This window comes from Peromyscus leucopus, chromosome 15 (genome assembly GCF_004664715.2).
Source record: "Peromyscus leucopus breed LL Stock chromosome 15, UCI_PerLeu_2.1, whole genome shotgun sequence".
Taxonomy (NCBI): domain Eukaryota; kingdom Metazoa; phylum Chordata; class Mammalia; order Rodentia; family Cricetidae; genus Peromyscus; species Peromyscus leucopus.
In genome coordinates this window covers 33,009,134-33,032,076 of record NC_051076.1, presented here as the reverse complement: position 1 = coordinate 33,032,076, position 22,943 = coordinate 33,009,134, and the positions used below count along the sequence as shown (strand labels likewise).

General features: G+C 37.8%; 1 protein-coding gene across 4 annotated transcripts in view; it reads right to left on the bottom strand.

Annotated features, from left to right (window-relative positions):
- Positions 1 to 22,943, bottom strand: part of Pou2f1 (POU class 2 homeobox 1) — a 144,621-nt gene that overhangs the window by 48,696 nt on the left and 72,982 nt on the right. For all 4 annotated transcript variants that reach the window (XM_028864370.2, XM_028864372.2, XM_028864374.1 and 1 more), the window contains exons 2-4: positions 19,750 to 19,815; positions 2,119 to 2,219; positions 229 to 282 (exon numbers count right to left, since the gene is read on the bottom strand). In XM_028864370.2, coding sequence (XP_028720203.1) covers positions 229 to 282; positions 2,119 to 2,219; positions 19,750 to 19,815 — 221 coding nt within the window. The remainder of the gene's footprint in view (positions 1 to 228; positions 283 to 2,118; positions 2,220 to 19,749; positions 19,816 to 22,943) is intronic.

The window sequence follows — 22,943 nt, the reverse complement described above, 5'->3', positions numbered from 1 at the left end:
CATTCTAAAATTTTGATAGTGAACTTCATTTGTCCACCTCTGGCTCATAAGGTGATTTCCATTAATGACAATTATTACCATCTGGATTCAGCAATAAAAATATAGCAATAATAAAATTAATAAGTAGTAACAATCCAAGTAGTTCCTATTCTAAATTATGTGCTCATTACAAGAAATTATGGAAAAATTAATAGAAGATATGACCTATGTGCTCATATTCCAACTTACCTGAATGTTTAAAGATTGAGCAGCAGCCTGTAAACTTGTCCCAGCGAGCTGGACCTAGGTGGAAAGTAATCAACGGACATAATAATCTAAACACTGTCATTTATCACTAGAGGGTGTCATCAAGAAACATTTCAAATACTAAGTGTATACCACTGTGTTAGAACTGAACATAATAAATATACACTTTACGAAGTTAAAACTTCCCATATAAGCTCACAGTTCCCCACACCCTAACTGAAAACTGCGGAAATTTCTTCTAAATTAGCATCATCATTAAATGAGTACTATCAGGTAAGCTACTCTGGCACTGGATGGGTGCTTCTTATTTAAAATTCTATTTGCAGTCATAGTCCGCCTAGGTTCTCAAAACCTAACATACCTTTCATATTGTTTTAAAGAACACATAAAAACAATCAACATGTACTTTTTTTTATCATTATAAATGAAAAAACTAGTTAAGAGAATCTATCCTATAAGCCATATAGGAAAAATTTGTCTTAATATTTAATATTCATACTTCAAATCCTAGTCATATTAAAGTAAGGACACACATGCAATTAGAAAGTCATCATTTGGTAACCGTGAGAGCAACCTGATTTAGAAAAGGGTCGTTAACAGATCATCTAACTAATAGGCAGAACAAGAGTAAGATACTTCTCCACAGATGCTGAGAATTACAAAGGGCCCAATAGCGACTTCACAGGGAGGGCTACCTGGCAAGCAAATGATCAGGCTGAACAATTAATGCTACCAGTAATGAGATCTGCCTTGTGTTACAAACACTGTGAAGACTGTATTTCTTATGTTACAATCTTACCAAAAATGGATAACCTGAATCTAAAAATAAAATCTAATCACGACAAGAAAGCAGACAAGCTCAAATTGAGGAACTTCCTGATTTGTACTCTTAAAAAATGTCAAGTTTTTTAAAAATTGAATATTTATTTATTGAAGGAGTTGGTTGTCTCCGAATAACTTATAATCCTCAAAGGTTAATGTCTTGAAAGTAAAGAAAGACTAAGAAGGGAGAAGAAAGATTACAAACTAGACTAGAATAAATGAAGCCTAAAGTGGAAGGGTGGCAGTGCAAATAATCAGTAGAGAATATGAAAGTATAAGGATCCAGGCAACGAGCTGAACATAGATGCAGAATTATGAATCATTACAACTTTGCTTCATTTCAGTGTCCGCCTTTAATCCCAGCATTCAGGAGGCTGAGTCAGGCGGGTCTCCGAATTAGAGACCAGCCTGGTCTACAGAGTGAGTTCCAGGACAGCCAGGGCTGTTACACAGAGAAACCCTGTCTTGAACCTGCCCCACCCCCACCCCAAAACGATGATGACGACAACAACAGCAAAACTCCAAAAAACTTGAGGATAATTCCTAGAATCACCTATTTTCAAGTAGAGCAGCTTTTATTAAAAAAGTGGTTTGGTAGTCTAGTGACATTTTGATGAAAAGAGTGGTAAGTAAATTAAATGAACAGAATTCATGTTCTGTTTTAGACTGGGGGGGGGAAATCACGTGGTATTGGGTAGTTAAGTTAAAACTCGTTTTTTAAATCTGAAACTTAGACGCTAACAGTCAAGCAAGGGTCTGAGTAGTCACCTACACGACAATGGTTTCAGGGTAGTGGTAACTGATAATTCACTAGCATCACTCAGCCATCACAGATTCACGTTCATGCTCATGCACATTAACCTAGTAATAGGTATGTCCCAACAAAATATTCTTTTGTTCACACAGCTGTAGAGTCAATAACTATGCAAAAACTATTAATTCTATATGAATCATTCAGCAGGATAGTTACACATGATTTGAAATAACTTCCCTAGCATTTATGTCTCCTTTAAAAAGCTTTCTCAGCTATGGCTGGGTGAAACAGTCTACCTGGTGGAGATGTCCAAGGAAAGCCTGGGCCTGGGCTGTTGAGATTGCTCCTCCAACAGGCACAGGCTGTTTCTGAAAGTCCAGGCCATTCGTTTGTGTGCCTGGAAAGCAAGCAAAATAACTAGTAAGTAAAATAAATTCAAATGAAGCAAAGGACTCAACTTCCAGTTACCAGCATCCATTAGGAACTTGTTTTGAATAGTCACTTTTCTAAATATCTTCAAAGAGAAGAAAAGATTCGGAAAAATGGAAATAGAACATCATGGAAGAGGAGCCAGAAGCGCTATGAAATGCTGTTTTCTGGATGTGAAATGCCTAAGGTACTCATGAACTCACAGCATCTGTAGCTGCCTCCTTAAGACCTCCACAAAAAATCAAACCAGCCAAAATTCTAGCACAATGGGGAATATCATCCAGGCTCCACCCTTAATGAGGAGCCACTGGCAGGTAGCAGTTGCTGTAAAAGGGAGAAGCAATCTATTTTGAGGGTGTTCCTAATAGGTTTCCTGTGCTCCAGTGGATGACCCCAAACCCATACACATACGGGCAACACTAATAGGACTTAGTGGGTCATCCAAACAAAAACAGTCATGAAGTTAAGATCGGGACATGTTAGGAGATATGAGGGGAGCTGAGGGAGGAAAATAGGGAAATATTTTACTATATACATGTATGAAATTCTCTAGAATAAAGAAAATTATCACTAAAAATAAAAGGAAATATAACAAAATGGAGTTGTGGTTTGAATGACAATGGCCCCCATAGACTCCTATCTTTGAATATTTGGTGTCATTACAATTCCATGCCCTTCCCTGTTAGCCCCTCTGCCTGGTGGTCGTGGCAGCTGTCTCAGAACACGAGCTCTCAGCTATGCTCCCTGTCGTGCCTGCCTGCCTGCTGCCTGCTCCCAGTGTGATGGTCACGACCCACTCTCTGAAAACTTTATTCAGGAAGTTGCTTTGGTTATGGTGTTTTAGCACAGCAACAGAGAAGCAACTAAGACAAAAGACTTCTCTTCAAAGGGTAGGACAAGTATGTAACATCAACAATGCTTAAAAAGCAGGCACAAAAATAAAAAATGACTGACAATCCTAAGAGTTACTGAACCCACAGATAGAGTGACTGGAGCAACCAGGGCTGACACTGGCATGGCATTTATGCGGCTTTAAGGGAGAGATTACGTTTACTGTTTGAAAGGATGGTGGAGACTGCCCAAGAGAGGACCGTGGGCTCTCTTACTGTCATTCTTCTTAGCAATTCTCTTCAACAGAAGAAATCCACTGGCTACTTTGTGAGGAGCAAGAAGGATTTACTACTGATGCAAAGACTTTAATGAGAGGCAGTCTGACAGTTAAGTCATCCTTTATATAAATAAAAATAGTTGTAATAATTTCTTCAATATCAAAGTACAGATTCCTGTATATATCTTTTCTCCTGCCCTTTGATTTTGACACAGGGTCTCAGAGCCCAGGCTGGCCTCAAACTCATGACTTTCATACCTTAGCTTCCCAAGTGCTGGGAATAAAATGTGTGCCACCACAAGCAGCTTCACTAATTGTAAAACAGTGCCAATGTTCACCATTACATAGCCTATTTTCATAGAGTCCATTCAAATGCTATACACTAAATTCTACATTCAGTTCCCATTTTAAATGATAGCAAGTTCCTTATAAATTGTAAAGTGTCAAATAATACGAAGACTGACTTCCAGCATCCTGGGTACAGAAGACTACTTCTAATAGAATCAGCATTTAATACTGTTTAATTGATATGCCTTTGCCTCTTGAGGAGATAGGATAAAGGTATATGGTAGTTGTACTGTAAATATTTTAATCCATAAAAATATTAGGATGTGTTGGCATCTGCAAAAACTTATCTGGCTAAGAAGAGAATGCCTCTCCCAGGCTTAGTGAATACTTAGCATTAAATTGATTCAAACTAATCAACTATAGAGTTTTCATCCTACCCTGCCTTGCATTTCCTAATGAAAATCCAATGAAGGTGGTGGTCTCAACTTTTCCCTCCCTTCCGTTTTTTTTTTTTTTTTTTTTTTTTAATACTTCTGACTACTTTTTTCCAGGAGTGCCATGTGTGTTTCCTGTCTCCAGGACCTATGAGTATAATCAACTTTGCTTTTCTGAGTCTTCACTTTTTTTTTTTTTTTGTATCTGTAACTGACTGACCATCAATACAAGAATAGAAGACATTTAGACAACCACTCAACTATATACAGAAATGTAAGATACAAAGGCAGATAATTTCTTTAATAAGACAGCTATGACATTGTGAGATGAGTAGAAGAAAGGTATTAAAGAGAAACCATTCTTGTTGAACTACGCTACAAAGAAAGGTGACCGGATATACACACACAGCCCAACTGAATTTGAGTATGAGATGTTATGAGAAGACAGGGATGCTCAGAGGCAAAACCAAGGTCTACTTGGGTTTACATGCTTGGGAGAACTGAACACTGGAAAAAAGAACCAGGCGTTTATTCACTGAGTTCCTGGCCAATGAATCATATAAGATGATTATTCTTAAACACATGAAGGTCATGATTGTTATTAAACACATCAAGGTCTAGAGATGCTGAAATAAACACCAAAGTAGTCTAGAGTGCATCAAGAAATGACAGGCCAGGGCCAAAGAGTCTGTAGAATAGTTATTACCAAGCTGAGTCTTTGTAGCCTTGTATCCAAAGCTATCTAATAATGCATACAGAGAAAAACAGGTTGAAGACAAACAGGCAATTAGAAAGCAAGGAGGTAGGGAATTCTTTCTTATCCTAGTGTCTCCAAGAGCTAAGGGGAGGATAGGGTAGTTTAATCTGTCAAATGCTGCAGAAAAAGATCAAAGCACTGAGAAACAAATTAATCTGAAGAAAATAGAAGACTGATAAAAGTAGGACCAATACTTAATGAAATTGGGGAAACAACACACAACAGAAAAATATCAGCTTGATTCTTTCAAAGGAATCATACAAATATTAAGTTTCTGGGCCGGGCAGTGGTGGCACACACCTTTAATCCCAACACTTGGGAGGCAGAGGCAGGCGGATCTCTGTGAGTTCGAGGCCAGCAGCCTGGGCTACTGAGTGAGTTCCAGGAAAGGTGCAAAGCTACACAGAGGAAACCCTGTCTTGAAAAATCAAAAAGGAAAAAAACAAACATAAGTTTCTGGCAAGATGAAGCAAGAGAACTGGGAAGAAGCAAGCAAACCATTTAGGAGAGCAGAAAAGACGTCACCACGGCTGCATTCGCTCTGCAGGCCTAAAGACCTGAGTTTGGCTCCCTAAAAGCCACCCAAAAACCAGACATAGTAGCACATGTCTGTAACCCTGATAGAAGAAGGAGGCACAACAAGAATCCTTGGAAGCTTGTAGGCCAGCTATCATGATATGACCACGGTTGAACAAGAGACCCCTTCTCAAACACGGTTGGAGCTAACGAATGTCACCCGAGGCTGCCCTTTGACTCCACACGTGTATGCACACACAGATAATAATAATAGGACTTCATAAACCACTTCACATTAATAAAAATGAAGCTTAGAAATGGATAACTCTCCAGAAAACAGAATTTATCAAGACTGACTCTAGAAGAAATAGAAAATGTAAGAGTCTTACAACATTTAAAGAAACTGAATTAGTAGGTAAACAAACAAACAAAAAACTCCCCCAAAGAGAACACAATGCCTAGATAACTTATCCAAGGAGTGGTTCAAAAATTCAATGAATAATTAATGCATTTTCCCAGAGAACAGTAACAACAAAACAAAACATGAAAACACATCCCATCTCATTTACTGAAGTCAGCGTAACCTACATACCATAACCTGGCAAAGAGAAGTATAAAAAAGAAAATAAATGCCAGTTTCATTCATAAACATAGTCACCCGGAGAAAAAACAGACAGAAAAAGAAAAAATACTTGAGAATATAGAATGAAGGCTGTGACAGAGATGAGGCCAAGTATAGCACCAGGTACAGGGCACAGGCCCAGTTGAGGGATATGTGGATTTCTGTGAAGTTAAGATCCTTGTCTTTCCGGTTCTCGCTTCAGAGCCAGCAAGGATGGACCAATGATGTACAAAAGTTCCCTCCCTGTATCAGCAGACCACAGCACGGACCTCTGCACTGCATTTCAGCATCTTTTTGTTTTCAGTTGCTTGACCACTTTGCCTCTTGTTCCTCTTGCTTTGAATACAGAAGCAATACATCTATACCTCTCTTGATTACAAACTACATTTTGTAAATTTTGGTGGGCAGCAGGAGAAATAAAACCACGCCAACAAACACACAATACAGATGAATCTCCAGTCTGCATGCCTGGTTAAGAAGAGAAACTCCAAGGCTACAGTTCAATGCTTTTATTTATATGACATTTAGAAACAGGCAAAACTGAAAAGGGCCATTAAAAAAAAAATAAGTGATTGACCTTGCTTTATAAATAAGAGGAAAATATATAGAAATATTTCCACTATATAACTACATAGTAACTAAATTCAGACTGCGATTAAGTCTTTCTACCCCTCTGCCTCACATTCTCTCCCAGATGTTCTGTTATCCTTTTACCAAGGAATCCAATGTATATTTGCAAAAATACTACCTAAGTCATTAACCAATAACTGAAACACATTGGGGCAATTAGGAGACATAAGGTGTCAGAAATGGGGGCCTTTTGAGTCTATCTCAGAGGTTATCCCATTTACACTAACTACTTCTTGAGGATTTATTTACTTTTTATTTACTGTGTATGAGTATATGGACATATGCATGCATGGACATATGTCTACCACATACATGCAGTACCCACAGAGGCCAGCAAAGGGAGTTGGATCACATAATTGAACACAACCCTAGAGTTTGATAGCCCTTAGCCTGAGTTCCAGGAGGGAATCCAACTTCTGGGGCCACCCAGCTACCATTCATTGCTGTAGAGTCCCCAAACTCTGAAGCTCCAGAGGTTTGATACCCACACCACTCCCTAGGTCTTCAAAGTAAAATGTCAAGTCCACCACCTACTGCTGTGGCTTCCCACACTACTGAACCAATTGGGAGATACTTCAAAACAGAGCAGTACTCACCTCAGGGGCTAAGAATTGCAAAGTTTCTAGAAGGTGGTAGAACCCACCCAGTCTACAGATTACAGAGCTAAGTATGGACCACATGGGCCACTGATATGAAAGATGGGAAACCAGAAAAAAGAAAATAATTCTTATCAGATACTGTCCTGCTTGGGTGCAGCACCAGTATAAGTCACACAAAAGACAAGGACAAAGTTCACCTGACCCTCTCCCCGTACATGAAACTGGCTATCTTCAATTTCAGAGGACCCAGTCCCTCATCTCTTTCCCTCTGTACTTCCTTTTTTTCTTTTTACTATGTTCTTACCAATAGTTTTGCACCATCAATTCTAAATGCTTTATTTTATATTTCATCTCATGTACTCTTCTAATATTCTTTGCATAGTTTCTTTCGCTGCTGGGCAATGATTTTTCTTTCCTCAATTCCTTTCTTCCTTTATCTCATGTTTCCATTTTGCCCTCTTACTATACTTTCAGTGGCATTTTTACCTCACCTTACTTTGGGGATTTTTGTTAGTATTGTTCATTTCTCATCTTATCTTCTCTGATTTTTCTGCCCATAACATTCTTCTCCACTCCTCCTTTTTCTTATTTAACTTTTCCTCTATTCTACCTTCACCCCTTTCCTTGGCTCCTTCCTCATTTTACTCATTTGTATTTCCATATTTATACTAAATAATTTTTAGTACATTCTGAGTTAGTTTTCTATCATTTAGTTTATTTTATGCTCATTGGTTATAGACGGGTGGGCATTAACTGAGTTTTAAGTGTATTTCTGTCTCTTGTACAGTCTGATGTTGCTATTTTAAGTTTTTTTTTCTTTTTTTCCTCACTGAATGATACTGGGGATTGATTCCTCAGAGTAGGGTACACAGTAAGACTCCAAAATAAAACCAGAAGAGATGTCCAAGGCAACAGATATATAAATCACAACCCAGAAACACACAAACTAGGAAAAAGCAAGGCACTATTATTTCTCTAAAAGATCATAACTCAATACCAAATTCCAAGATACTGAAATAAGCACAGTTTCAAAAGTTCACTAGTAAAAATGATCAATGACTTTGAGCAGGACACAATCACACAGTCAAATTCTGTCCAGTCATTGCAGAGTTGGCAGCATAGAGGAAAAACTCAGAAAAACAGATGAGAAACTGAGCAGTACGGGAGAAAACATTAGCAGTATGCAAGAAAAAGTAAGCAACATGGGAACATTTTCAACAAAGAAATTGAGACTCTGAGAAAACAGGAAAAAAAAAATGATCAGAAGTGAAAAACCCAATGAACCAAATAAAGAAACAGTGGAAGCCGGGCGTTGGTGGCGCACGCCTTTAATCCCAGCACTCGGGAGGCAGAGCCAGGCGGATCTCTGTGAGTTCGAGGCCAGCCTGGGCTACCAAGTGAGCTCCAGGAAAGGCGCAAAGCTACGCAGAGAAACCCTGTCTCGAAAAACCAAAAAAAAAAAAAAAAAAAAAAAAAAAAAAAAAAAAAAGAAACAGTGGAAAATATTACCAGTAGACTTAAGCAAGCAGAAGAAAGATTAGGAATGGAGGAGAAGACTGAAGAAACACTATATATTTAAACATCAATGTGGCATGCACATGCATGGGTTGGTGGTGGGCATAATAACCACATCCCACAACCCTGGGAAACTAGTAAGAGACCAAGCCAAGAGGGAGGAACTGAGATTAAAAACTAAAGGCAGAGAATCTCATCTATAAAATTACAGCAGAAAATTCCTCAAATCAAGAGAAAGAAGTAGGCATTCAAATGTAAAAGACATTTAGAACCCGAAATAGAAATGAAGAGGGAAATATCACACCACAACGGATTAGAGTCAAATGCCTAAAATACAAAGCAAACTGTGTTTAAAATTAAAGGGAAAAATGCCAACTTACCTACAAAGACAAAGATATCAGAATACTATCTGGTATCTTGAAAGCAACCAAAAAGCCAGGGAAGGAAATAGTGGCATATTTCAACTCTTTAAAGTCAATTAACTGCCAGCTAAGACTACTATATAGCACAAATCCATTCTTTAAGATGGGCAAAAATATAAGGGTATTTCAGAATAAGCACAAACGAAGGCAGTTATGTCAATCAAGCCAGCACTGTAGAAAACACTTAAAGGAATGTTATGCACAGAGAAGGAAAAAAGATACATAGTAAACCAGAAAACCTCTACTAGTAGGGGAGAAAGAAAACAACAAATAATTCAACCAACCAGAAAAACAACCAATAAAATTAGTAAACCTTTCTCAGTATCAACTTACATGTAAATGGTCCCAATTCACTGAGAGACTGGCTGACCGGATTACAAAGCTAGATCAGACTAACTGTTGTTGCTAAGAAACATATCAGTTAGATATAGACTGAGAGTTACAGTACGGAAGTCAACTAATCAAGCGAATAAAAGTCAATAATAAGCTTGGTAGAAGCTGCTCTGAAATATGATCAAGTGGCCAGGCGGCAGTGGCGCACGCCTTTAATCCCAGCACTGAGGAGGCAGAGCCAGGTGGATCTCTGTAAGTTCAAGGTCAGCCTGGTCTACAGAGCGAGATCCAGGACAGGCACCAAAACTGCACAGAGAAACCCTGTCTCGAAAAACCAAAAGAGAGGGAGAGGGAGGGAGAGGGAGGGAGGGAGAGAGAGAAAGAGAGAGAAAGGGAGAGAGGGAGGGGGGGGATAAAGTGGACTTCAAACCAGAATTACAAAAAAAGTCATTGCCTGCTAGCTAAAGGAACATTCCATCAAGAAGACCCAACTATAAATATATATGCATCAAATATAGAAGCTCCCAAATTTATCAAATAAACACTAATGGGTGTAAAAGGTCTGACAGACCCTGACAAAACAAACATGGGTGACTTTAATACTCAATTCTCATCTTTAAATAGGTTGTCTAATCTAAAAAGTAACAAAAACAAAAACAAAACCAAAACTTTAGACTTAAACTGCACCATAAATCAAATAGTCTTAACAGATATGTACAGAATATTCCTTCCTTAGGCCACAAAGTAAGCCTTAACAAATAAAAAAGGAACTAAAGTAATTTCTTGTGTCTTATCCAATCAAACTGAAATAAAACAATCAATAGCAAGAAAAACTATGGAAACTACACAAGTACATGGAAACTAAACAATAAATTGCCTTTCTGGTTTGTTTTTGAGATAAGGTCTCTTGTAGCTCAGGTTGGCCTCAAACTTGCTGAATAGCTGAGGATGGCCTTGAACTCCTGCTCTTCCAGCCTCTACTTCTGAAGGTCGGGATAGGCATGAACCATGACATCTACAATGCACTCTTTCTTGAGTGTATGTAGGGTCACTGAATCAACAGGGAGGAAATTTAAAATTCCTCAACCAAATGAAAATGAAGGCATGGCTTACTCAACCTTTGTAGTGGTCAGTAACTATCACTATCCATGACTAGATGACCCTACCAAACATGTCAGTGTGTGATCAAGGACTGAATTCTTAATTGCATGTAATTTAAATTTAAGTATCAGTTGTAGCTAATGAACACCAGGAAGTGGTATGGGGCTCCTATTCATCTACTAACCCTTTCAATGGTGAAGCAGGGTTCTGTGATTATCTTTCTTTCAGCTTATTTCACTCTCTTCCTCAAAGAACTCTTGTGTAGGACCTTCGTGCCCAGGATTCTTTCTTTCCTCAGGAACTTACTGCTCTCCTTAGCTGCTTGTACCTTTCCCTTCAAATACACTCTGAATGTAACATTTTCAGAGCTGAAATACATCCCTTTATCTTCTACTTCTCTTCTGGGCAGTCCCTACGCTAAGAACTGCATCACATCCCCAGCCCCATCCCAACACAAGTATTCTTTTCAGATTTTAGTCTTCCTTTCTTATTTTACTCCCTCACAATCTTCTCACCTCCACCAGCAATGGCTCATTAAATTTGACTCCCAATTTCTGCTGCCAATACTCTAGGCCAGGCTGCTGTATAATGGATTTAATTGAAAGAGCAGTGGAGTATAGATTTTTGCTTCAAGCAAGATGTAAAGTATAACATGGTTGGAAATTTCTTTTATATGTATAAAAAATTCTTTTATTCCTGTTGGGGAAAAAATTGTGAAAAATGACGTGAAGCTAAGCTATCCTTTAAGGGAGAAGGAGAAAGTTACAGACAATCTCTGATAATTTGTGCCCACAAATCTTCTCATTAGTGTTCTATATTTTAATTAATAATGACTAAAATGGAGACAACCACTAAAATTTTGTTTGTTACTGGCGTATCTCATCACTTGTGTATCTTTGGCAAAAGGATGAGTTGCTTTCTCAATCATTTACTATAAAAGTACAATCAAAACTCAGTGCCATTATTATTATTTGTTTATTTGGAGACAGGATTTCTCTTTAGCTCTGGCTGTCTTGGAACTGGCTGTGCAGACCAGCCTGGCTTCAAACTCAAAGCTCCGCCAGCCTCTGCCTCCCAAGTGCTGGGATTAAAGGCGTGCGCCTCCACACCAGTGCTGACATTCTTCAGGGTTCATTCAGTAACTATAGCTCCTTTGCTTCTTTCTACAGGTGCACATGGATAGAACCAAGGCAAATTTCTCAATATGTAATAGAAACAGTATGTTCTGAATGATACCTATCAATTAAGCACGAGAGGAAGGACTATCTTTCTCTCACAAGTATTTGATGTCTAGCTTTAGAAGAAAAGAACAGCATAATAATCTATGTTTAACTCTGCTCCCAAGATTCTCTAGAAGCTCTTCAGCCACTTTCAGTAACCCACAGAGCAGTGTGGTTCTCAACCTTCCTAATGCTGTGACCTTTAACACAGTTCCCCATGTTGTGGTGACCCCCAACCATAAAATTATTTTCATTGCTGCTTCATAACTGTAATTTTGCTACTGTTATGAATCATAATGTAAATATTTTTGGAAATAGAGGTTTGCCAAAGGGGTCATGACCCACAGGTTGAGAACTGTTGTCATAAAATTTCCTATTATTTAAAACTTTACTATGAAAGCACTCCAATAAATATACTGTTGAAATTTCTACTTTGGGACTTGTAAGCACCACCCCTGCCAATGAAGAATGTAGTTCACACAGTAAAATATGCAATAAACACTATGCTAATATTAAAAATGATAAAAGAGAAAATAATATTAAAAATAACCCCTACATAAAATCTAAGTTCAAAGGGAAGATAGTCCTGAATCTGAAATCTGTAACGACACTGGTTTGTTGAGAATTTCATCTAGAAATGTTTCCAAGATGCAGGCTGAAAGGCATCAAGTTCTTAAATTACAAAAGAAAAACAACTGTATCACTAATGTCCCAGTCTTTCAGGATCCTTTTCTTTATGTTAGAGAAAATGATGTCTGGTTATTCTTTGTGAACACAATATCTTAATAATACCAGCATTGTATAGCAATTTCCTCTGAGTTGACACATTCCATCCTTCAGGGAAGCGTGTTAGGACTCAGGTATTAAACAACCCAGAAGCTTCAAGAAGTCCCTGAAACTGACCCAGATGCACTTGGCTCTTCCCTCTGCGGGTTTATATAAGCAGTAAACACTGCCAAGAGACACTCAGACAAGCTGTGCTGCTGAAGAAACGCTCTCCAAACTGTCCAGCTGCCTGCAAATTGTTGTAGGGAACGCTAGGCTGCCAGCGTTTCTAAGTCTCACTTGTGCTGTGGTGGGCTTTTTAGTGATACACATGTCTCTGAGTCATTTCTGCTCCAATAACTAACTCCTCGCCCATAGCCCTGTAATTCAAACTCACTGCCTCACCAAGTTGGACTTGATATTATCTTTACTTTGGTCTGTTGCTAGTTCCCTATCTGGGTTAAGTAGGTCTTTTTTTCTTATCTCCCTAGGGATAGGGTCACACAGCCACTTGCTACATCACTATAAATAGTATAGAATGAAGAAATTACTAGTTATCAGGAACTTCTTACAACAAAAATTTTTGGGGTGATAGTTCATAAATGTACACTGGCTTACATAACTAAACTCCTTTGGCTTTTTCATTTACTAAAAAGATGTTGATATTGTCATAGGAGAGGTCATTTGTATGAAAATAACTAGTGAAAAAGGACAGGAATCAGGGTTGGGGAGACCACTCAGTGATAAGAGCACCTGCTCTACAAGTGTAAGGACTGGAGTCTGAATTCTCAACCATCTTGAGAAAAGCCATGTGCGTGTGCTTGAAACCCTAACACTGAGGGTGGACACAGGTAGAGCAGGAGAGCTGGCCAGACAACCTAGCCACACAAGCTTCCAGTTCAGTGAGATACCCTTCTCACTGCAACAAAGGGGACAGCAACAGAGGAAGAAACGTAACATCCTGCTCTGACCTTTACATGGCCATTTATGGGAACCCTACCTGCATACTCAGGTGCAAGCACACACAGCAGAATAAAGGAGTTCTGTGTAGTGGGTAGCCATTCCAGCTTGGATCTGGAAGTTCCAATCCCCACTGAGGCTTCAGCAACTGTCACGCCTACAAGGCGGGGCCCAAGGGAGGTGCCCAGAGACCCGAGAGCTGGATGGGCGAGCACTCTCTCTGTTCCTGGACCCTTGTCGGTGGAGCTTGACCAAGCAGAGCTCCAGAGGACACCGCTGGACTGCCATACACCTTCCCCAGACCCTGCGACCTACCTATCCCTTTTTTGTAAGTTACCCACTAAATAAATCTTCCTTTTAACTACGTGGAGTGGCCTTAATAATTTCACCAATAGTTCTGGATCAATTCCAATGAAAAAGAGAGTTAACTGGCTACAAACACAATGAATGAACACAGCAAGTTGCTTTACATATTCTAGTAAGACAATGGTAATGATGATTGAATTAAAGTCTGTAAAAGTGGAATTCTATAATTCTGAGAATGACTAAGGGAAAAAGGATCTGGAAATCATACAACTTTAAATTTTTTTAAAAAGGAACCAGAGGTACTTGGTACAACTTTCTTTCACCTCATCTTAGATTTTACTGTTTCTTCATGCTGACTATAAAATGCCAACCATTATTACATTAAAATGCAACCTTCAATGGGCAGCATAAACTCTACCTCCTCTTAATATCTTCCATAACTCTTCCTTCCAACTAGAAATAAAATTTTTGTACACTGAATTCTCATGAGTTACTTCTTAATGAATGTTCTCAATATTGACTGCTCATATTTTAAATGTATTTTTCTGTAAGATGAACTTGATATCAAACTCACTATCTGACTCCACTTCAGTGACCTCCCTAGGTGCAGAAGTAGCTAGAGCACTGGAGACAAAATGCAGTTTTCCTTTCTTCTTCCCAACTTCATCTGCAAAGTCAACCTCTTGTTCTATATACTTATCTTACTATCTCTCATTTCTTTTTCTTGTTTTTTATTTTTCATGTGCATGGTGTGTATGCATGTTTTTGTATGTACATGGGTGTATGTCTACGTGATGTTGATGTTGGGAATATACCTGATCACTCTTCCACCATATTCACTGAGTAAAAGTCTTTGAATCAAGCATAGTGCTAAAAGATAGGCTTGTCTCACTGGGCAGCTTGTTTTGAGGATCGTCCCCTCCCCACTTCTACCTTCCAAGGCTTGAATTACAGGCAGGCCACTATACCCATCTAATATTTATGTGGGTTTCCTGGGATCCGAACTCTGGTCCCCAATCCACTTGTCTTAATTTGTACACTTTCTCCCTCAATGGTGGTTCTTTTTACCTGGCCTATAAGCATTTAAAAGATTTAAAATCGTCAAAGAAATACTTAACCAACAGAGCAAACAGATTAGCCTACAGAATGGCAGAATGGCAGAAAGTTATCACCAATTACACTTCAAACAAAGGGCTAATATCTAGAATTTACAAAGAAGTACATAAAAGTTAGATACCAACGAACTACAAAAGCCAATCAGCAAATGGGTAAATGAACTGAATAGACACTTCTTAAAGAAAGAAACACAAAACTGGGCGGTAGAGGTACAGGCCTTTAATCCCAGCACTCGGGAGGCAGAGCCAGGAGGATCTTTGTGAGTTCGAGGCCAGCCTGGTCTACAGAGTGAGATCCAGGACAGGCACCAAAACTACCCAGAGAAATCTTGTCTCGAAAAACTGAACACACACACACACACACACACACACACACACACACACACACAGAGAGAGAGAGAGAGAGAGAGAGAGAGAGAGAGAGAGAGAGAGAGAGAGAGAGAGAGAGAGCAAGAAAGAAAACAGGCAGCCAGGCAGGCAAACACAAATGGCCAATAACTATTTTTAAACTGTTTAATGTCCCTAGCCATCAGGGAAATGAAAATTTAAACTACCATCTTACCCCAGTGAGAATGGCTATCATCAATAAATCTGACAAATGTTGGAGAGGATGTGGTGAGAAAGGGTTATTGGTGGAGGAGACCCATATTAGTACAGCCATTGTGGAAATCAGCTTGGAAATTTCTCAAATAATTAAAAATAGAACTACTATATAATTCTGCTATTTCACTCCTGGGCACATATCCAGAACTCTACACCCTTTCATAGAGATATTTGCAACCCCCATGTTTACTGCTGATTTATTCACTAAAGCAAAGAATTGGAATCAACCTAGTTGTCAACAGATGAACAGCTAAAGAAAATTTGATTTATAAAATGAAATACTATTCAGTTCTAAAGAAAAATGTAATTACAAAATTTTCAGGAAAATGGGTGGACTTTGAATGTATTATAAAATGAGGTAACACAATCTCAGAAAGAAAAAAAAAAATCATCATTCCCCTTGTATGTGGAATCCAGCCAGTAATACGCAAATGAATGTATATGTGGGTACAGTATAACATGTAGAAAAGAAAAGAAGGGCTATCAGGGGATAAGGAAGGACTGAGTGTAGGTAATGGATACAAGTTATGAAAAGGGATACAAAGCCAATTGCTTTCTAGTTCTAACTCTGACATGGATTTTTTTGGTTTTGGTAGCTGGATACTGCACAAAAATATCTTTGATACTGAAGTATAAAATTCAATGTGAAACTTCATAGCTTCCGTTCTGAATGGATAATCTAATTGTATAGAAGTTCACTGAGTTGTATAGTCTTTTGAGTCAGGTTAACTTCGATGTATTTATTTCTTTGCAACTTATTTTTTAATATTTATTAAACTTTATGTTGAAAATTTCTTTATTTATTCATTTGTTTATTTACTTTTGAGGCAGGGTCTCTCTATGTAGCCCCTGGCTGTCCTGGAACTCACTATGTAGATCAGGCTGGCTTTGAATTCACACAGACCTGCCTGCCTCTGCCTCCCAAGTGCTGGGACTAAGGGCGTGCACTGTAACATTCTGCATAAACAAATACTTAAGCAAACAAACAAAAAACAAAACAGAAAGAAATACCATTATGTATTAACATTATGTTGTTTCTCTATGCTTGATGGAGATAACTCACCATTATCCATCCACAGTCAGTTTTCTGTCTGCCTTGGCTAAGCCTCTGAAGACTGAGAGTCACATCTGTTTATACTGTATCTAATAACACCAACTATAACATTTTACATATAAAACAGGCAAACCTGAACAAATCCAAACCACTGATTTTCTGTGAACATATGAAGCTTATTTATTCAAATGCAGTCAAATATGCTTGAACTTTATACCTCTCACTACACTTAAAACCTTTAATTCAAAATTATTATAGCTGTTAACATTTCAGGAAATAGTGATCAACACAAATTTCCTGAATCTATAAAGTGTCAGACTTTGGTTTTATATAATATTCCAGGTTATTTTCTTTAAAATGTGAAATTTCCCCCCACAAACTACAAAAAAAAAAATCATAATTACTAAACCAATGAAAAAGAGAAAACAGTCTGTAGGTTCATTATATTTTAAAATGAAGACTGATACATAGGCACAAATCATCCACATAAGCTATTATTTTCTTTCCTTATCAGCATGGCACAAATGCTGCCCGCCTTTGCCTTTTTCTTTCTTCGAGGCAAGGTCTTGTTGTGTAGCCTAGACTGGGCTCCAACTCATGGCAATCCTCTCGCCTGGTTTTCCAACTGCTGGTTTATAGGCATGACCCATCACACTCCACTTAAAAAAAAAAAAAAAAAACTGTAATTTTATTTCTAATGTACCAAACACGATAATCTAATATATAAAAGAGAACTCAAATATATGTCTGTATTTCTAAACTAACAAATTAACACCAGCAGGGAGTGCTAAGAACATAGCAGCAGACCTTAATTAACATTGAGAAATTGATGAAGTGTGCAATTCTGAAGTGAATGTAAGGGTCCAAAAAAATGGAAGCCATGGTGTCTATGAAAGTAGTGCGGATTGCAGTGGTAAACAGGAAGTGAGCTGCTATGCTTGACAGGGTGGGAGCCAGCTCTATTTGATCTAGCTATTGTTACTGTATTAGCAGGGACCTTACAGAAAAGCAATTAATTTTCTTTCTTTGGAAAGAGACTATTAACCACTACTACTAGTGATGGAAAAGTAAACAGGTCTAGGAAAGTGTGTTACTGGCCTTTAAAAGTATCTTTCGAGAGTGTGTCACACTCCTTTGATCCCAGCACTCTTGAGGCAGGGCACCAGGATCCCTGGGAGGTTCAAGGCCAGCCTGGTTTTTTACATAAAGTGTTCCCGGCCAGCGAGGGCTACATAAGACATTGTTTCTACAAAAACAAATAAAACACCAAAACACAAAAAAGTAACATGTGAATTGATTATTCTCAGCTCTAGGAAAAGAAATCTGTTACACATTCCATATTGCCACAAAACAAGAAATTCACAAATTGTTCACCAAGTGCTCCAGCCAGAATTTATCTTAAATAGTTCTATATATAACTTTAGGTTTGGACATAAACAAAGTGTTACTTAAAATTTTCAATTTTATATATTATAGTTGATGAGAAAAATCTTATACAGGGTCTAAATCCTAAACTTGCCTTTATTTCCTCTCTGGTTTTACATTTCAACTTCCTATTCCTTGAAATAATATCTACCTGGCATAAGAATTTAATTGGAATCAGGTAATATGCACAGCACTAAAGATTTTAAAAAGCACAACAAAGGTCGTAAATAAATAGTTAGGAATTGTGGTATTAAAAGTAAATATAGAGATTCCCGGGGGGTCTTTTCAGTGGATCTTTTCAGCATTCTGTAATCATTCTGAGCCTATTTCTCATCCCTTAGAGAAATTCGGAAGCTATTCTTTAGGTGTGGGAGTTTTACCCACGTTTCTCTTGCCTCTTCATGGATCTGACTGCCTACTTACTCTTGGCAAACAAGTCCCACTCCTTTGGCCACGACACTCACATCAGCATAAGTTAGTGCTACAAGACAAAGGAGGAAGGGGCCCAAACTGGGAACTGAAACGAGGAGGCTGGGTGGTAGCTTGGCCAGAAAGCGATGCTGCTCTTCCTCGTCTTGGGCAGTCTATTTGGCTAGCCTCAACAAGAGAAGTGGGAGCATATTAAATATGACAAAGACAACATGAAAGCCCCAGCTCAGTCTCCCAGAGAAGTACCTGTTTTTCAGAGGTGAAGAGGCTAACAAACCACTCCAACTACAGGGCAGTTTACAATGAGACAGGTGCAGACACAAGACTTCTTTTGGGTCAACCCAGTCTTCTACTGTAATAAAAAAGGTTCTATCTATGAGTGGAAGCAGTGGAAACAAAGTTTCCAGAGTGACTGTCATTCTTACCACCTCCTGTAGTAGTTAGGCATATTTTGAAATAATAGAGGAAACCCTCTCTCTTATGTGAAAAACCTACTTTACTTTACAAACAATGACTTTCTACAACTCCTTGCCCACAATTCCCTTAATGTTTCAATACTTTTTACATTTTGCCTCTACCAGAAACTGGGGAAATCCTTGTATCATATCTGTCAGATGACAGAGTTATATTGTCAAATGTACTATGAGCTGATTGACTTACAAGGATGGGCTGAGGAGACAAGTTGTACTTTTTTTTTTTTTAAATAAATTTACCTTTCTTTCAAAGGACTTTCAGTTTTTTCATTTATATGATACTTAGTTTTCTCCTGATAAAAAGTTTGATCAAGAATAAATTTTATTAAATTATAAATTTTATTAAAATGTAACTTTAGTATAATTTATTTATACCAAATGCATGGTGGATAGCATCTACTATTCTGATTATAACTATAACCAAGACACTTCACATATATTCTCACTCAATACTCATGATGACCCATAAATATCCCTACTGAATAAATTCAGTCTCAAAAAGATGGAGGAAGCTGCCTAAAGTCACACAATTATTATGTGGCAAATCCATAATCCAGACCCAGGTCTACCTGTCCCAAAGGACCGTTCCCATAACTACTCTGTAGTTTCTGATGGATGGAATCAGGTAAGTGAAGCACTCCTCAGAGGAGTTAGATGATGTTAAACAAACAGAATCCCAGTCCCTACAAGTACTAAGTCCTACTGGACAAGCAAGGACACACATGTCTCTGTCCCTGTCAAGTGTGTGCCCAGGTTAGTGTACAGTCCCTTGTGTTAGCTCTCGGAGAGCAATGTAAAGGATGGAGAGAGAATGCTTCCTTACCAGTGCTGCCATCTCCACTCTCCATAGATGACTTAGTGGTTTCTGACGGATTGTTCATTCTTGAATCTACAATAAGCCAGAGGTGGAGAAGGTGGTTAAAACAGGTAGTGGTGAAGATGAAGCTAGCTCAGGAGCCAAAAGCAGAGCAAAACCCAGGATTGACCAACGTTACCCTGGTTCACTTCGAGAAGCCCATGTACAGCGGACGGCAGGCTACAACACAAACTGAGTAAAAGGTTACCTCAAAGATAGTCAGGAGCTCCTGAATCATAAAGGAACCCATAAGTAAATTATCTAACAAATTTTAAGATTCTTTAAAGAGAGAACTCTAAGCTGAAAAAGATATTACAGTCAGACATGCTAAAAATAATTTATGACAGACAAATGTAATATACATTTAAAATAAACTGGGAAGAAGTAGCAAACACCTCAAAAAAAAAAAAAAGAACTATTATTCCCATATGATTTTTTCTAAAAGCAAAAATATTAATTATAACTAAAAGAAATTCACACTTAATAATAATCTAACAGATGAAACGAAACTTGTCTGAAGCATCCATCTGACTTCCTTAACCAAACTAGAGTCAACATAGGGGTATGCCAAATACATGCCTCATTAAAAACAAGCGTAACAAATTGCAGCACAAGGCATAACAGCAATCTCTATAGTTCTACAAGAACTATGGAACCCAGTTACACATGAATCTGCTAATTTGGGGCTACTCCTTTTTTAGTGTATTAAATTGTAGTTTCCACAGTGAAATGTTGTCAACCACTATTAGCAATTCCAGAAAACATGCAAGAAAAAAGACAGGAACACCTATGCCCTACTTCTTTTTCTAGGGGGTGAACAGAATAGACAAAACAGACATTTTGCTCTATATTTACTACAGACTTAGAGTATTTGCCATGAAATAAGCTTAATGTCAAGTAAGTTCTACTTTTCCTCCCTCATTAAGAACCATTAACTAAGTTATTATTAGAGAACGAATCAAACTATATTATACTGTCTTTCTAAAGACATCTGCAGGAAATTTTTTTTTTTTTTTTGGAGCTGAGGATCGAACCCAGGGCCTTGCGCTTGTTAGGCAAGTGCTCTACCACTGAACTAAATCCCCAACTCGGAAATTTTTAAATAGGAAGTCAAAACAATCATTCTAAGTCCCAACCATGCTGTCAATAGTTGCATTACCTATATGCATAAGAAATGAGGAAAAATATCAGAAATCTTTCTTTCATATTTTATAACCTAGAAAATGGGCAATATGTATTTTTTAAAGATACTAGGCAATCTCTTTTCTAATATAGTACATTTTTATAACCGATACATGTCTTCTGGGCTGAGGTGGTTCTATGGTATTCCTGGCTTGTTCAAAGGGTTAAAATTTCTATGTTTGTGGTCACAAATGAGGTCGTTCTACAACTTCCTCCTCTACTGTCCAAAAAAATTTAAATACCACCTGAAAGCACACTAAAGTTTGAAAGGACCAGGTGTACAACTTAGTAAAAATTAGCTTTCTGTTTGACTTAACCAAAATCTTACAAAATTTAACAAATACCACAAAACTCAAATGTCATTATATACACGCTCAGTGCTTCCTTTATAATCTATTTTAAAGCAAAGTAGAAAAAAAAAATGAACCTGTAAACATGTATAAAAAGTTAATAATCCTCATGTCCAGATGCCACAGTAACCAAGAAGCCTGATTCTTAATAATGCATGAGACAAGCCTTACATAATTCATAGCTAATTTCCACACCTATTTATAAATTTAAAAATTATGTCACAGGTATTTTACATGACTTTCCTAAGGACCTTCTATTTATTGTCAAGATCTTCAAAAGTATGTAACAAAATGACTTCAAACACAAAACAGAAGAAATAAAATCCTACTTAGCTACACAATGATGAGAAGGCTGTTTCAGTAATACTTAGTGTCAACTCTAAGTAGTAGATAGAGTTTCTGAAATGAATGGTAAAAATAGTTCAAAATGACACTTTTCTTTCACTTCTTGAATTTCAAACTTGGTACATGCAAAAGAGAAAATACAAATAAATTATTCATTGATACTTACAGTTTTGTTTTGTTTTGTTTTGTTTTGGGGGGGTAATGAAAAGAGCACAAGTCTATGTCACTTAGCTGATCCTCTAATGAGTCTAATTGAACTCCTAAAGTTACTACTGGACTGAACTCCTACCTAACATCAATGTTTTGTCTGCGTCATGTGTATCCCTGAGCTAGTAGTCTGATGGACAAGTGTTACTGCTGACTTGCGTTGGACCCTTCTTTCTGTATAAGAATTCAGACATTTCCAGGAAGGATCAATTTACTTTATCATTAACAACTGCTTTAATTTCAAGAATGGAAAATGACACAGGAAATAAAATCATTTGCAAAAGTTTTAAGCTTAAGATATTCAATTCTTGGAGTTTTTATCAGATGACTTTCCTAAAAAGGCTTCAATCTTTCTTCATGTAAACATAAAAAAACTCGCAAAATACGGCCACCAAGAGGCATCATCTATCTATCCACACCAAAGTACTTCAATCCATCTTTTATCACCGAAAATGTTTCATTTATTCAAGCAGAACATCTCCCTTCCCAAAAGGCTTCCTGCTCTGTAGGGACACACTATATAACAGGCTTTCCACAATACTTAAAAGTGCAGATTCCTAAAAAAGAGCTGGTTTTAAAAAATCAAAATGACTAATCATAGGCAAAATTTGAAAATGGCCCATAACTTCTAAAATCTAGAAACTGATTAACAGTACAGTAACCACTATAATTTCCCTCTGTAATAATAATAACGGTATTAATCTGCACTATAACACCACCTTAATTTTTCATTTAGTATTTTTGGTTTTATGAGGCATTCTTATTAGATAGGCAAAACATTTTATTAGTATGTATATATTACTCTGATATAGTATATATTTTCTGATTTAAAATGTGTTTTCAACTACATATACTACTTTCTATAGAAATCTCCAAAAAGCAAAAATGTCCTCCATGAAAGCCAAATTCAAACACATGATTTGCTGAAAGTAGGCTCTGAACTAGAAGACCTAGTCCTAGGGAGGGACCTCCAGCAAACTCAAGCATGCTCTTGCCTTGCAAATGCTTTCCTCCTCCTCTGCTCAAGCCCCCCTCCCCCATGATGGCTGCATATGTGATTGAGCGTTTATGCATAGT